The 17,906-nt window shown below is 36.3% G+C and overlaps 1 protein-coding gene across 1 annotated transcript; it reads right to left on the reverse strand.

Annotated features, from left to right (window-relative positions):
* Positions 1-457: 457 nt before the first annotated feature.
* Positions 458-14,654, reverse strand: eef1e1 (eukaryotic translation elongation factor 1 epsilon 1). The gene is made up of 4 exons (XM_065288019.1): positions 14,550-14,654; positions 13,817-14,014; positions 1,753-1,848; positions 458-1,123 (listed from the first exon to the last, which is right to left on the reverse strand). Exons 1-4 carry the CDS (start codon positions 14,631-14,633, stop codon positions 980-982), a joined length of 522 nt encoding a protein of 173 aa, XP_065144091.1. The 5' UTR covers positions 14,634-14,654; the 3' UTR covers positions 458-979.
* Positions 14,655-17,906: the final 3,252 nt, after the last annotated feature.

Below are 17,906 nucleotides of genomic sequence, written 5' to 3' on the forward strand. Positions count from 1 at the left end.
ATTTTCACAATCATTCATAATTTGATCTTCGTGCTGGAGGTCTAGTGACCCCATGGCACCTCAACAAATGTTTCAAAGTGTGGATAACTTCAATTGAAATCTCTATAAAGCTCTTTATTCAGATATATGCCAGATGTGGTTTAGTCATCTTTCTGTAGATATGAAAGAGGCAATAAATATCATCTTGATGAGGGAAGCTTCTTTTAGATTAGCCACCCAATTAAATCTAAGAGCCAGAAATAAACAGGCACACAGAGACTTCACTGTGGATATCTGTATTATCTGGTCACAAGGCCTGTTCTGATGACTACAAGATTCCTGTCACTTCTTTTCGGCTTGCACTTCCACAAACACACATGGCTTTGTTTCACTGCGGCTCCTCTATGGACACTGAATGTCAGATGGAAATTCTTTGAATTCTGCAAAAAGAGATATGTCACAGATCTAGAGGACCCTGATCGTTTTCCTTTATTTGTTTATTGGCACAGGACAGCAGCATAATGTTCAAATAAATAAACACAAACCTGAGATAAATATGACTTACACGAAAGGGATGTTTCGGTCCACATATGTACTACAGATTAAGTGAATGTGAAAGGCATTGCTCGTAAAATGAGGACTTTCAATGTAAAGAGTACAGACAAGGCTGCAGTTGTATGAACCTTTCTGAAATGACTCACTGATTTTAACACTTTGTAATATGCTTTCATGTGCCGGCATACGATTTCAGATCTGTAACAAAACTGCTTCCTATTATGACCAAAGAATGATGTGCATAAAGTAGCTGTATGGAAAACATATAAAATGAAACAACATTCATAATAAATTCACTTATAAAACATAACTAATAGCCAAAAATGCTAACAAACAAACTTAAGAAAGCCCAGCTCCAGCAAACACAACACAAAATAAAAGCTCAGCTTGTCGGCTGCGGGTTGATATTGTGACCCAAGGTTTGGTTTATTTGACAACCCAAAGTTTAATGGTGGCCACTCGGGTAGACTCTGTTCCTCAGAACTGCTACAAGAGGCAGATGGTGCCGTACGCCTGGGTAGTGCTGGATGTGATCAAACCATCTGGTGACATTCAGATAATGCTCTTTCTCCTGTATGGACAATTCCACCTGCGAGACGAAAAGAACAAAAATGAGTTGCTTAAATGAGAAGTTTATTTAAGATGTGAAAGAAATTCCTGTATGTTTAAATAAATAATTAAGAAATGGACAATATGACACAGCTCTGTGTCTACCTAGATCAGACCTTTCTTACCAACTAAGTATTTATGCAAAATAGAGATTGGCAAAACAATAACAGCTGACCAGGTGCTTAACTAGTCTACTAGTCTAGTGTCACAGGTCATGTATGTCACACCACATACAAGTCGCTTTTAAAAGATGATTTAAACGGGTCAAAGAGAGTATACAAATCGAAAATGGGCATCAAGATCTGCAGTGTAAATCCAGCCTAAGTGACACACCAATGCCTTCTAGGTAGTGACAACTCTCTGTTAGTCAATTACAAATTCTGACAAGGTGTGATCTTGTATTTCCTTTCTCTCTATATCTCATTTCTTCCCTCCTTTTCTCGCACCGGGCTCCTTCAGGCTCCTTAAACTTTCTTGGCTGCTATCCTGGGAAATGACATCATTTTGTCTCATCTTTTCTGCGGTATCAGGTTTCTGATATGCTTGAAGCATCTGGCGGTTTTAACCGGGGCTCTGACTTACTTCTCTGAAACAATTCAAGTTACTTACAACAATGTGGTGAATCCCATAATACATGAGAATGTCTGCCAGCGTGAATACATTTCCAGCGAGGTAAACCTTGTCCTCCAGGTACTGGTTAAGTTCCTGCAAAGCAAGTAAAAAAGGAAGTCACTATGAGCCCAATGTCCCATTAAAAAATGATGAGTTAAGCATTTGTGACACATTAACAAACTTGAAATAAAATTTTAGATGCACACATTTTGAATTCACATGGACAAACTTCAAGGATATATTTGTACAATTACACATTACAAGCAGACAAAGCACATTACCCAGTATGTGACCCTGTCAGTGAAATTCAGGTTAAAGGCTTGTTATGAGATTAGGAGCATTACATTTTGATTTTACTCATTGATTTCAAGACCTTATTCAGTCAATATTAAAGATAAAGGATACATTTTTACAGAATGTTTTTTACATCATGTAGGATGCTTTTATGTAGAAAAAAATCTGACAAAATGTTTAGAATTTCTTTTAGCAGAATCCTTACAGTTGCTGGAAGGATGTTGCCGTACACAGGTATACTGCAGCTTAAGAGTTTACCATTTTTTGTTGGTTCACAGTACTCCTGACTGTAACTAAAAGGATCACTACTCCAGAAAAAAGTTAAAATAAAACTGCTAAACTTTTAGGGCCTACGTCACGATTACAACACGGCACTACTGTAACTGGAGGCAGCCAATATAAATCAGCATAGAGTCAGCTCGCAAGTGTCATCTTGTTGTGTTAGTACAGGCTCCAATTTAAAAATTTTATCACATACCTGCCTGCTGAAAATGCCAAGCAAAATAAAAAAAAAACTGACAGCTGTGGTTAAATGCAATAAAACGAGTGGACTTGTTAGAAGCTGACAGTTTGCAGCTCAAACTTCATATCATGTATGTGCACATTCAGCACATAGATATGGACATCTAATGATTTATAGTCCCTCAATTTCTCTACGTCTGGTTTACTTGTAGATGTCACGCCACTTAACCCTTAAACAGGCAAGAGTGGTAAACAATGAGCAAAAAGTCATTTCATGTCATTTTTTATATTTTTTATATTTTATATATATTTTTATATGTAAAAGATATTCATTGGAATTTTTTAAATATTTGATATATTTTTGATTTTATGAGTTGTATCTCCCAGGAAACATTGCCCTATTAGGGTATTAAAAAGGACTAATTCATCAATATTTATTTTTTACTTGCAGCATAAATTATTGATTCTGACTTCCTCTCTTGCTCTAAAACATGCAATACATATTTTTCATCCATGTTAAACAGTGTAAACAACAGGTTTAACAATAAATGTTAATAACCAACTAAACGCAAGTAGACTAAAATTTTTTTTAGATAATAACAATTTGTTAAATTATTTAGCAATTGATTAATTTTGTATACTACCTCAACTACCCCTCAATGTAAACTATATGTGTTTCATGCAGAGGCATCTCATCTGCTGCAATTCAGAGGAAAAAGTACCTAGATTTCTTGGTTCTATTATACTGTCACAAAAACTTCATCTTCATCACTTTTCTCACAATCTGAAGAGTGCATTGGTATCGGCTCTATAACTCATATTCACTCTCATTCCTTCTACCATAAAATGAGCTGTTGTGAAGCCGTGAAAGTTAAAATATCCAGTTAAAATACTAAGATGCAGTCACCTTAATATACCAGTTTAACCTGCTAATTTGATTTTTATTACATTTTTTAACTCAAAACACAAAGATTGTCAATATTGTGGTTAATCCCTTTTTTATACCCTAATCTGGCAATGTATCTCAGGGGATACAAATATTTCAAAATGTGCTAAATAACAATATGAACAACATATAAATTAATTTTCTTTTACTGAAAAGTAACTGAAAATTAGGAATTAGTTACAGTTACTTCTTTTAAAAGTAATGAATTACTCTACCAGTTGCTGTATATCAAAACTAATTAGTTACTAGGGGAAAGCAACTTAAGTTACTTTTATGTCTGCTTTTTAAATGTAAATATGAACAGTACTGAACAATCAAACAATAAACTGATAGGCTGTGGGCCACAGTGGGCGTCACTCTTTTGTTGGTTTGGTTATGTACTGCATTATTTTAGTAAAGTTTCTTATATGCATGGGTTATTTTACACGTAAGAGTCTAATATATCACATACTGTAGGAAAAGAAAAATGTTGCTTTAGCTTCAGCCTTTGAATATTTTTGTTAGAAATTATCTTAATATGTAAGCTTACTTTATTTATGTAATATCATTTAGACAAATATTCTGTATGTTTACATTGAAAATAAATTATGTGTTAAAATTGTGTTCTGTCTCTTTAAGAATTTGGGGACTGTGAAGCTTGCGGGTAGTGCGCTCTTTGAGTCGCAGTTTTCTTTACCGCATCCGTGATATTTAAGATCATATATTGTTTGTATATTTTTTATGTTTGATTTAAATAATAAACAAGATTAAAAGAAGAGATTAAATCAGAAAATGGAGTACATGGATTGTTTTGTCGGACACAACGAGTGGATTGTTTTGTCGGACGGACACAGAGCGAGTGAAACCAAAACTGAAACTGTGGAGTTTTAACACGGTTGTACAGCGCAGTGTGAATATTTTACTCTAAAGCAACAATCGCGGATCGTAGCTTCCATGAAAGCTGATGTAAACATCTGAGAATATATGAACATTTCTGAGATTTATTACTTTTGTGGACTACAAATGCAAGTTAATGTTATACTGGGATTGCTTGGCAAAGATAATTTACAAACATGAGACCAGATGGATTATGACTCACACACAATTTTTAAACAAAGGTATGTTGTCCCGTTTAGATTTTTCATGTTTATTCTATACGCATTGTCGGCCATGATGAAGTTTAATGATTCATTGCGCTGCCGCCTCCGGTCCTGCGACGTTAGATAAAAAATGTCTTGTCTGCAAGTGTTATTTTTTTACAAAATACAGTAACGCGAGTAACAAACTCATTTAAATTTCAGTAATTGTAACTGCGTTACTTGATAAAAAACACTTTGTTACATGCTCGTTACTGATAAAAGTAGTGGAATTACAGTAACACGTTACCTTATCTGGAATTAGTGCTGAATGTGCTTTCCCTGCTATTGTTCGAGCCCCTGGAGTCGAGCGCTATCAGGGAACTGTCATTTAAATGGCTCCATTTCTTGCCCTTGCTAGGTTGAAAAGCATTGGGGATTTGCAAGCTCTCTCTGTTCGTGAGGACTGCATGCGCTTTTGATCGGGTGATTGTAATGTCACTTTAAGCCCCAAGATGGGCTATGTGCCTAAATCCCTTTTCTACACCCTTTCGGGATCAATTTATTTTGTATTTGTGCTTGCCTGTGAGGTAACCTTGGGTGTTTCACTGCTGAGCAAAAAAAACATAGAGGCTCGTCTCAGTTTTGCCAGAAAACATCTTGATGATCCCAAAGACTTTTGGAGAAATACTCTGTGAACTGGCAAAACAAAAGTTGAAATTTTTGGCAGGTGTGTGTCCCATTACATTTGGCGTAAAAGTAACACAACATTTCAGAAAGAGAATATCATAACAACAGTAAAATATGGTGGTGGTAGTGTGATGGTCTGGGGCTGTTTTGCTGCTTTAGGACCTAGAAGACTTGCTATCATAAATGAAACCATGAAAAATCCTGAAGGACAATGTCCGGCCATCTGTTCATGACCTCAACCTGAAGCAAACTTGGGTTCTGCAGCAGGACAATGATCCAAAACACACTAGCAAGTACACCTCTGAATGGCAAGGGAAGAACAAAATGAAGACTTAGGATTGAGGACAGGACTTTGCCTAGGCCACTCCAATTGAGATGCTGTTGCATGATTGTGGTAGAATGACAGCGTGTGTACAATATTAAGGCAAAATTCAGTATGGGCCACTTGCAGGATAATATATAAATTCACACCCACGGGCTACTGTCTCAAAACATCAACACACTCCAGTGTCTAACACAGATGTGTCTGTAAGCTGTTCATCTCCTCTTCCTCAGCATACAGAGCAGGAGAGAGAGAGAGTTTGATGTGAAACTTTTTAAAAGCTGAATACTACAGAGGAGGTCTCAGAGGACAGGAGCATCTTCAGCATTTGTGCACACCGCACTGCACCGTCTTCAGGGCTAATGAAGGCAGTGAACAGTGTTCAGATCAGCCAATGTTTTACACACACGCACACACACACGCACACACACACACACACACACACGCACACACACACGCACGCACGCACACACACACACACACACACACACGCGCACACGCACACACGCACACCTCTTCTGCCTATACCTATATCTGCCATCAGATTTCCATGCATTGAACCTAAAGTATTTTAAAATAATATATTACCTGGTTATATTTTGTATTACTGTAGTGGTTAAAAATGACTCCTACACTTCAGATTCCCACATAAAAACTGGATGCACCATGTTTAAAGTTGTTACAGGATAAAGCAACACTACACTCTAGAAAAGAATGTGTTCATTTTTTACACTTTTTTTATGTTATACTATTTAACACATTGTGTCATTTTGCGATAAAATAAATAAAAGTGACAACACAAGCGGTGTTATTCCAATAACTGATTGTGTTGTTTATAACACGTCAGTGTTTAGGGTGTACTAAAATGCCATGATTTATAGTGATTTTATTTCAGGTAAGAGCTGTCATAGTTGGAGCAGATAACCTCATGGGTAGAGCTCTTTAGGGATGGGTCTCGTTTGTTTTCTTAAGAAGTGCCAAATAAAAAAAAGTGTCACAAAACGACAGTAGATGAAAGTACAGCATAAAACACAACGTAAATACTTCTGTTTGTTATTTTGTCATAATTTGTTTAATGATTTGCCTAAAGTGCCATCACCTTTTAAGCACTGCGTTCTTGATTTCTTAATTACATTTCTGTATGAGATTTTTAATGTGTGAATTTAAATGACATTCCAAACCATTTTCTCCTCAATCTTTTCAATACCCCACATAAGGCTTTAATAAAATGTTTAATGATTGGTTAAAGCCTACATAGATGCCCCTTACAAAAAGATAATTTCCAATTGAAAGGGATCATCACTATGCCCTATTCAAGGGCTGCACGATTAATTGAAAAATTCAGAAACTTTAACCGACCTTATTTTATCATATCAGTTATTTTCGGGTTTTAATCCTGTTAATACTTTCCCTTTAAAACATACTACTGCGTGTGAGGTTATGTGGCTCCGCCCCGTCCAGTCAGTAGCATAGAGACACATGGAGGAGAACTCAAACACTGTGTTAACTCTTTCACCGCCAGCGTTTTAAAAAAAAGTTGCCAGCCAGCGCCAGCGTTTTTCATGATTTTCACCAAAGTTTAATGCCTTCCAGAAAATGTTCTTCTTTAAATACGCGTAAAAATGCGTAAAAGTTTTATGTCACCTTGCGCTCAGTTGAATCTACCGATGAGTCTACGTAGCCCGGGAAAAGTCAACACATACCTCAGAACTGCAAGAAGACGCGGGCAAGCAGGTTTAATTAGACATGGCAGAGATGAGAGAGAGAGAGAATGCAAGAACTTCTAATCTACATTAACACCAGAAACATTATAGATGAGAGTAAAGGTCTTAAATAGCAGTGCCCAGTTAAGGAAAACTGAATAGAAGACAAGAAACGTGTAAAGGATACAATGTGTATTACCCTGCCACTCATCTCATTATCTGGATATAACTTATTGTATATGTATGTATTTTATGGCTAGAATTAGTCAGGTGGGTGGTATAATTCTTTGGTTCATAAGTTCCTATTCTGAAAGTTTCATCAATTGTGCATAATAACATGTGCAACAACTGCATATGGTCAAGTCTATTTAGTTTTTTTCAGTAATGCATTTATTTTGGGGGGAAATGTGAATACTTTAAGGTGTGCCCTAAATTTTCTGCTTGTGCTCCTAAAATTTTCAGTCAGACTGAACTATAAGGCAAAAAATAATAATAATCACTCATTAATTGTAACCGATGTCAAATGTTAAATTACCGAGATTTTGATTTTAGGTCAAATCGTTCAGTCCTACCCTATTCCCTTTGAAAATCAGAACCCTTGACGTATAAACCCGAGAGAAAGTTGCCCAATTGTGTTTCATAGTGTTGCCAACTAAAATACACTTGGCAAATTTTCTCTTTATTTGGATCCAGTGTCTATATTTATAATCACCTTCTGAACTTATTAACTCTTTCCCCACCATTGACGAGTCAACTTGTCAATTAAGAGAAAAAAACTTTCCTGCCAATGACAAGTTTTTCCTGCAATCCATATTTCCATATCCGTATTTTCCTGAATCTGATCTCCATCAAAAGTCCTTCACAAAAATGCAATTATAGCTTTTTGCTCAAAATGTATTTTTTTGTAATTTGTCCTTTTCAAGAAACCTACCCATATTTGAAGTAATAAAAAGGAACACATAAAGGTAGGATAAAAGTTTTTTGTTTGAAAGCAGAGGGTCTGTTATTTCATTTGATACATTGCATGCTATTATTTTTAAAGAAGAACATTTTCTGGAAGGCATTAAACTTTTGTACAACTCTTAAAAATGCTAGCGCTGACTGGAAACTTAAAAAAAAAAAAAAAAAAACGCTGGTGGAGAAAGAGTTAAGAGAAAATGCTTCACTGCCAATGACGAGCTTTTATGGAAATCCATATTATCGCTATTATTCACCAAGTGGCGCTCTTACCCAACTTATTGAACATGGAAGCATCCACTATGGCCAAAAACGGTTCAAACTCTGTATGTTTTAATAATCGCTCTGAATCTGATCTCTTACAAAAGTCCTTTACAAAAATCAATAAAAAATCCTTAACTGTAATAGTGCAATAAGCCTATATTGGAGTTGCATAGAGCCGATTAGATGAAAGTTTGAAACTCCACCTCATGCGCACTCTGACAACAGTCGATAATAAAGATTTCAGTATCATCAAGTGTTATTTTTCTAGTTGTTCACCTCGCTTTCAGAGTCGTTGATACACTGTTTGTTGCAACTGTATCCAAGAAGCACACAAAGCTTTTCAACCATAAGGCTGCGACTGCCATAATAAAAAAAACACAGAACATCAGACATCCCAAAAATATGCTTTAGGGCTGCACGATTTTATCATGATAACGATATGCGTGCCCCACGATTAATTAATGACAATCGTCGCGATTAATGTGCAAAGACCAAGCACAAAACACACGGTCAAGAATCAAGCAAAGTGTTTGTTATGGGTGGAGTCAGAGTAAATGGAGTGTTTCTTTGCAAGTGCAGTCTGTGTTAAGGTAGAAATACGTTAGCATCACGAGATTTACAGTCATTCGAACATAATGGCAGAGCAACAAAAAGAAAGTGAAGAAATATGTATGTTTAATTCCCAAAAAGGGTCATATAGGCCTACTCCATTGTTTGGATATTTCGGATTTGAGGAAAGTGATGTTGATCAGGTAAGTCACGAGTCTTGTGCAAACTGTGCTCCTGTTCCGTCCAAACGTGAAATATCAAGAGTTTCAAAAGCTGAAGACACAAGCCGCAACAATAAAAAATCCCGACCATCCACGACGACACAGAAAACAATAACGGATCGCGTATCATGTAAGTTAGCCAGGGATATGTGTCCAATAAGCACCTTGAGCAGCAAGGGGTTTAAAAAAATATTGCCACATAAAAGGAATATAATTTTATTCAAAAATGTTTTGTTTTTATTTTTGTTTAATTCTAATTTGATCTAAATATATATTAGAGCCCTGCATTTCAGCCTTTTTACGCTCATTGGGTCGGGTTTCGGACCAATTTTAACATCACAGTTGATATGCGGCCAGGCCTCTGGATTTTTTAGGCTTCTCCACCTTTATATATAATAATTTAATTAAAAGAAACGTTGAGACATTGATAAATTGTAAAAGAAAGACGTTTAACCTATCGCACGAGTCCACTACGCACATTTAGAATGCACCTGTTGCAACGGTGTTTAGTGTCTCCACCAGCAGCAGGACCTTCAACGCATTGGGGAATATGGAGAACTGAATAAAAACCTTAAATACTGTGCATAATCTATAAAAGATTTCTTTCGGTAGTCATGTAAAAAAGTGTGAAGCCTTGAATTTTAATTGATGCATAGCGAATGTGTAAGGTAAGGCAACCTGCATGTTTTTTTCGTTTCATGTTTATTTCGTTTTGTTTTGATTCATTATTTTTCTGCACCCCGCCGCGACTGCGAGCAACAAAGCAGCCCCCCTCCGCTTTTAAAAAATAGTGTGTTGATAATAAACATTTAAACTAACATTGTTATATGCTGAAAATATATATATTATATAGACGTTATTGTAGGCAAGTGAATTGTTGATTTGAGAGGCTCATTTGATCAAACAAGTCGTCAACATGACGTTAGCTGTCGGCCGCTAACCGCTTGGTCAATATCAAAAACCTTAATTTAACAAACAAAAAATTTAACAAAAAAGGCTCTAAAATAAATAAAAGATATTTTATAATTTTGACAGTTAAAACTGAACTGCTTTAATTGCTGCAATAGTCGTACAGTAAGGAGTCTGTGTAAGGAGTTATTTTTGTTATTTCTGCGGATTTCATTTGCAAAATCGGAATTATTTTAAATGTTTTAAAAATATCTAAGAGAATGGGAGCTGTGGATATTACAAAACAATAAAATATTTTATAATATAGGCCTATAAAATGTAAATAATATTATATACATGGCTGTAAAGTGTAATAAAAATACTGAAGTAAATAGAAGTTCTTCACTAAAAGAATGATCGTATTTTTAATCGTGATCAAAAGTTTGAGCAAAACAATCGTGATCATCATTTTTCCTGTGATCGTGCAGCCCTAATATGCTTCAAGAAAAGCTGTTGCATTGTTTTCCACTGTATAAAGTTTGAAATAGGGTCTGAAATGAAGGGCAGAACTGTGAAGACTGTCCAGACTGAGTTTCATTGCTGTCATTGTAAAGTCTCCATTGAGTGTGGTCATTACTGTAGTGTCTGGCGCTGAAGTTTCTTCTGCTTTTAATGTTGTCATATTGCCTCTCTGTGACTTGGTAAGACAGTAGCGTGCCATAGGCACAACATCAGGCCTTCATTACGGCTTAAACTGCCACTATTAACCAGCGATCAGCAGCTCCAGACTAACACAGTGCCACACAGTGACAGCTACGGCCGAGAGGCGTCATCCTGCTGAGCATCTGTGTTAACAACAACTCCTCTCACTGTCCACAGACAGACATTTATACCTTTAATCCATTCTGAGTTGATAGCAGGACAACATGTGACCCTAGCTACCATCAACACGCCAGTAAAACCCCATCCATCAAACCGTAGTTTAGATGTAAACATGATGTAAACATATCATTAGAATGACTGACAACTGGGATGACCAATAGTCTTAATGATCCACCTGGAAAAAGAAAATCTTATGATATACCTTTAAGTTACTATAAAAAAAGGACTAAAGAAAATGGCCTGTTTAGACTGCAGCCCTCTACTTCCCGGATATATTATGACAAAATTGAGATTTTTTGACTAACCTCCGCCCACATGAGCCTTTCTGGACAATGTGCGCTAAGTTGCTGTCGAATCACAACACACTGGACCAGCTACACAATCAGAACTCGGCTCCCTGGCACATGAAAACAAAGATTGGCTGCTGCTGGCGAACAGCTGTCTTTTGAATCGGCTTTGGCCGCGACTCTGGAGGACTTATAGTTATGTTTTTCTTTGAGAAAAGAGCAAAGAACCCTACTAAAGTCCTTTTTAAGCAAGGAAGATGTGTTTGGAGTTTTGCCGACTGGTAGCGCTATCCTATTGTGTGCAGAGGCATTTTGAGGGACAACCTTTTATCCTGCCCCTCAGATTTTTAGTGTAGGACTAGTCTAATCCCTTTCCAGGAAACCGCCCCATAGAATAATAATTTTATGAAAACCAAATTTGGACAAAAAATTGACAATCCACGTGTGTGTAAAGGGTGTTTGCACATATACGTACTTTTAAATTTAGGATTTAAAGATTTATAGGTTGTCTGAATGCGCTTTAACAAATGTGAATCCTTCTGTAAAAAACAGACTAATAGGCTGTTTACACTTGGCATTAACATGCGTTTTCGTCGATCGGATCACAAGTGGACGACGTTGATGCCAGGTGTAAACGGTGTTCAAAACTTTTTGAACGCGTCCACTTTCGACCACTTTCAACCACATTCAGAGGTAGTAGAAACCACTTTCGATCGGATCGCTTTGGAGCTGCGGAACGCAATGTGGTGGAATGTGTTCGAACAGCCACACGCGACCGCCTTCTCTCCGCCCATTTATCTAATCTGAGGTATTAAACAAAAATGTTACGTCTTTTTTTGACTTCTGGCGTGAACATACGGTGAACAGCGCTATTTTTAGCCTTTCATTGATAAAACTACTGCGGGTGTTCTCCGTAGTTTCGTTTTGAAAGCGTGTGAAAGTTGCGCGATCCTATTTCATCAATTGCGCTGAAACTCATAATTACTCCCGCTCGGGTTTGAATGACAGCAGAGAGACTCGCCCACCGTCTCACGGACCGTCCCCTCACAGTATTCAGGACAGAAGTGGTCGAAAGTGGACAAAAGAGACGGATTTAAATACCAGGTGTAAACGTAATGTGTCTCTCTCGTCCACTTGTGATCCGATCAATGAAAACACATCTAAGGGGCTAATCACACCAAACGCGCTTTAAATGCTTGGAAACGCAAGGGGCCTTTTTTTTAAAAGTCAGCTGTCTTGTCAATCAAATATTGAAGCGTGAGCGCTCTTTTGCTGTTAACTGTCATATTAGCAGAAACTTTAAAAAGAGGGTGCTTGCTCTGACCTTGTTTTAGGGTGAGAGGTGCACAAACACGCAGGAGAGAGTGAGCGAGTGGAGTCCGGTTCTTCAAAGCAACTGTAAACTTCCCTCACCACAACGAAAGGCCCCCCTCTCCCCTCACTTGATTGGACAATGGAAAGACACAAATGACGTCGGGCGCTTCTCCGCTCTCAGCGCTCCTTCAAAAGTGCGCACTTCGGCTGGCAGCAAAAAAACGCAAGGCCGTTCGGTGCCCATAAACAGCACGCAAACGTTCCCTGCCCATAGAAGATCATTCAAAAAAGGCGCCTGCAACTGCCATAAACGCTTTTTGTGTGATCAGCCCCTAAGGGTGCTTCCTCACCTGCCTTGTTTAGTTTGAGCAACAAATGCCTGATAGCAGCTTGTAGACAAACTTCGCCGTTTGCAGTGCATTGAAACATTATTTTTTTAAACCATGCTTCATTCTCAAAATGAATATTCAAACTATGTATTCTATAATGACCACAAAACAATCAGAATGCGCAGTCCTCTCTCCATACTATATAAACAGCGGCGAGATGTCTGCTGTATTTTCCTCTTCTTTTGTCTACTTTTTGTTTCTGTTGGAATTTCCCGCATGTTGATTCCGACCATCCAAAAAGCGGTTTAGGAAATACGTTCAAAAACACGTGGTCAACGAGTGATGTGGATGTTATCACATGACTGCATTTTGGTTTGTTTCACTTGGTCCAGACCAAAGCAATCAGTGTGCTGTGAAAAGAAACCAAAACTTCTAAATAAGCTACAATGTATCATTTTTTGCCTTTATTCCAGACCTACAGATGTGAAAGCACCCTAAAGTCTCATAATCTAATTTTGAGATTTTTTTTATCTAATCTTGAGATTAGCCACATCAAAGTTTGATTTCAAATGACTTTCATTAATTTTAACCTTTGACAGGAGCTTACTCAGTCAATATGAAAGATGTCAAGATGTTTTCACAGAATGATATTTACATTATATAGGATGATTTTGTGTAGAAAACAGTAAATCACACCCAAATGATTTTAGCTGGGTTTTCACATACCTAGTCACACGTGTTCTTAACTATATAAGTTTTTTTCATGAAACTACCGGTATATGACACACTGTTGCTTAGTAAACAAAGTAAGAGTATCACATACACCAATAACATATATAATGTAGTAGATATATAATGAATATTTGTCACGTTAGGCCCATGCTCATTATTATCTTACCTTCAGGATAAGTTTAAGCTCATCTTTGGGACAGCTGTCCACTCGAGTTATTCTGTACTCGATCCACTGTCGGACCACAGCTCTCTGTTCAGCGCTGTCACCCAGCAGCTCTCCTCTCTTGGCCTCATTAACCAGATGACAAGCTACGGTGACCAGACCAACCAATGCCGCACCATTGTTGTTTTGGAGAACAGGGACCTAGAATTAAAGCAATGTTAAAAATCTACTAAAAAGATGATGTTTTAAACTTTTGGTATGAAGACTATAACATGAAATATTTTAATGTTAAACTTTATGTGAACCTTTAAAGCATTTGGTAGGTCTAACATATCTGACAAATTCTGGAAATATCATACTTCACTTTTTGTGTTACTCTATATCAGTATACAGTATTTATATAAAATTACATTTCATATTAATTGGGTTTATGAATGGGTATTCTTTTTACAAAACGTGCTGATCTCTTTAATATTTCTATCTGTCACAGTAATACCATGTTAGATCTGTCAGTTAGGACCGATACTAGTCACCAGTATATTAAAAACACTGATAACATAGTAACATGTTGCCATGAAGCAAAAATCTCACAGACACAATCACTGATTCATTCATTCAAGTGTTAAGCCTCGTGCTATGAGATATTAATACACAAAATAAAAACACATCTATATATCGTATTAAGCGCTTGCACTACAGACACATTACAGCCAACGTTTAATCTCCGTTTATTCACCTTCCTCTCTCCTTGTGTGCTGTATTTACTGGGCTTCTTTAATCCTAAATATTTCTCTAGCGAGCTAATCTCCCGTAACGCCATCTTGATCACACCGGAAACTGCAATGAGCGATCGCTGATTGGTGAAGAACCACTGTACCCGCCCCTATTCGTGTCATGATGGACAGATCCCAGATCAGTGCACAGGTCAGACCATGCTCGTGTTATAAGGCACACGGACTTTCAAAACACTTACTAAGCACTTTTTATGGTACTCATAAATAATTATTAAGAAGTGGATGATAATAAGGAATAATATGTATGATTTGTTTTTATATGCAGTCATATGGGATTTGTCTAGGAGATTTTAAAGATTAAAAAAAAGTTTTTAAAAAGTCAGCTAAACCCTGATGTATTAGTCTGCATTTTGTTTGTGTAATGTCAAAACAAATAAACAATCAAATAAAAAAACATTGGGCATCAAACTTTAATAAGTGATTTTAGCTCTACAGTAGCCCTATTGTAATTTATTGAAATAGTGTTTTTAGGTAGACCTGATTAATTATTATCCAATTATCATTCTGTTATCTATCATCAGTCAGCATTATGCTAATCTCATTGTGCTGCCTGCTACAAATGTGACAGTGATTTCAGCTCTAATGAGTGTTGATATATAAGTGTTAATAGATATTTGGCTGTATTACAACAATAGGCAGCATGCCATTTAGAAATAGTTCAATTTAATTCTGGGTATGACATATAGGCTTTAACACAAAACAAATGTATGTAAAATTATGAAAATGTTTAAGCTCAACAACTTGCATCACATTCTAATTGTTTGTTTTTTAATCAACCTTCATAAAAATAATAAACAAGATAAAAGAAGATGCAGAGTACATGGTAGGACAGTCTTAAATAACAAAAAGCTTAAATCAACAAAATAGATATTTACTCTCTATGTATTTTTGTCAATAATTTCAGTGTATATTTGTAGTTGTTTTTACATTAAACAAAGGTTGTTAATATGCATCTAGAAGCTCTTAAATAAGCAAGTTTCCCATTGATTTTTGTTTTTTAAATAATTTCTTAAAGTGTAGTTGTTTTTGTATGAAACTTGTAATTAAGTAATTTTTTATTCACCCAGACTTTCTTGTGCATGTTTCTGTTATATAGTCTTTAATTTGAGTCATGCAGATTATTGTATTGTATTGTATGTACACTATAAAATAGTATAGTATAAATTGAGTTTTGAGTCAACATGTTGTGTTTTTTTTTTTTATAAAAAGTGCATGATCTCAATGCACTGTCAATTTCCTCATCACAAACTGAATTTAATTATTGTGGTATTTAGACACCTTTAACACGTCACATAAGAACACAGGCGTCAAAATAACTTAATTGCAAAGTTAATTTTACTAAGGTAATAATACAAATTTATTTTATAAATTAAATGATATTTATACCATGGTCTGTTTAAATACTCGATTCTGATTGGCTGGAAGGTGTGCATTAAAACCGTTTAACGCACAGGTAGTTCCAGTCAGTTTGATTAAAGTTAGAAATTAATCCATTACTATAAACATTGGTAACCATAGTAACACAGTTACACTTGCAGAGAGAGCGAGAGAGAGATTTCCAACTGTTTGATTTTTGTTTTCATTTAATTTAATCCATTTCAATAAATGTAATGTGTCCTTATATAGTAATCGTGGTTAGAGACGTCGGTTTTATTTCACACTTTACATAATTCATTTAAATAAATGATTAGTTCAAATAAAGATTGCCTTGTCACTGTCAGTGTTGGCTGTCATTCATAAATTATTTAATGAATTTAAATAAATATGATAATTCATTTAAATAAATGCAATACAATGGCACTACTTTATTTAAAGCGGACGGAGTGCGAGCCTTAACTTAAGAAGATGACCGTCATTTTTTACCTGTCGGTTAAAATTACACTGTAAACATTAATTACAGCTTTAACTTGGCAAATAACCAAGGTATAAGCGGGATAATCCACGGCTAGCCATGCATTAAAGGGTTTTAATGCACTTCGCAGAGGCAACCACCCTCCGCTACGCGTCGGGTGGTTCTTCGCCTCTACGTCGTGCATTAAAACGCTTTAATGCATGGCTGGCCGTGGATTATCCCTTACGTAATTAAATAAATTATGTTAGATATGTTTCAAATAAATGTAAGAAATAAACTATTTTTAATTCAAATAGACCCCATTCACTTCAATTTGCATGCTGTGTGTCTATTTAGTGTAAACAGGGTCCCAAGTTGGCAGAAGCTATGTCTTGTTGGACGCCTTATTCAGCCTGCCGCCATGTTGATTCCAAAACGAGGCTGTGAGAGATGGACGTCCAGAGCGTGTGCTTTAAACCTAGCATTGCTTTGTTCCGGGATGCTGGTCATTCAGCCATCAAAACTACATGGACATACTCTTATGTTCTTACAAACTGGAGATGTATAGTTGTTGTCATAAAATATTGTATTGTTGCACTATATTGGTGTTTAAAGAAAAGTAAACATGCTTACAACATGAGAAATCAGCAATTAGTCAACAGGCTAATATCCAAAACAGATTTTATGTATTCTACACAATGCACTATTCTCATCTTAAATTAGGTTATATGTCCCTTTTCATTTTAACAAGCCAAGTTTTTTGAGGTTAAATGATTTCTGTGTTTTGATGGCCGAAAGACCAGCATCCTGATAAAAAACATAAAAGCACGCTCTGGACGTCAATCCATCACTGCCTCGGTTTGGAATCATGGCGGCGAATTGAAGTTGAAAAAAGATGCAAACCACTTAAAGGCTTCAGTGTTGTCGGCAGTAATAATAAAGTTCAAACACAATATCGCTGATTTAAATCCTCGCTCTCCCCATTTTTCCTCATATATCACATGAAGGCGGTATTCATGTTCAATGAAAATGAAAAAAAAAGTGTTTATTAAGAATAAAAGTAATTATTGGTTAGGGCTCAGTGTAAGGGAATGCTAATATGATCATTTACACTCTATGTTATTATTGCACCCTGTTACATACACTACAGTATTTTTAATAGAGGTGCAAATAATTTTTTTTTAAATAGTGTAAATATAATTTTTTCATGGTGTAAAGAGCAAGTGCCTTAAGCGAACCTAATGAAGGTATTATTAACTAAATCTTTGTTTATTTATTGCTCAAGCCACAGCGAGGATTTATAACTAGTTTGAATGCGTGCACTGAAACGAGAGCCATCATAAAGATCAAAGGGATTTGGAGCTTCACATGAGTACCCCACCAACACAGAATCCACACTCGTTTTCAGATCCTGTATGGATGTATTGTGTAAACAATTTTCCCATGTTTGTTTGCATGCAATCAGAAG

Source organism: Paramisgurnus dabryanus, chromosome 22, assembly GCF_030506205.2.
Source record: "Paramisgurnus dabryanus chromosome 22, PD_genome_1.1, whole genome shotgun sequence".
NCBI lineage: Eukaryota > Metazoa > Chordata > Actinopteri > Cypriniformes > Cobitidae > Paramisgurnus > Paramisgurnus dabryanus.

What these genes read in the sequence shown, in the direction of transcription:
- eef1e1 (XM_065288019.1), bottom strand. Translation starts at nt 14,633, where the DNA reads ATGGCGTTACGGGAGATTAGCTCGCTAGAGAAATATTTAGGATTAAAG. An exon ending in GCACACAAGGAGAGAGGAAG is followed by an intron (nt 14,015 to 14,549) that starts GTGAATAAACGG and finishes CTTTAATTCTAG; the next exon opens with GTCCCTGTTCTCCAAAACAA. An exon ending in ATGGGATTCACCACATTGTT is followed by an intron (nt 1,124 to 1,752) that starts GTAAGTAACTTG and finishes TTCGTCTCGCAG; the next exon opens with GTGGAATTGTCCATACAGGA.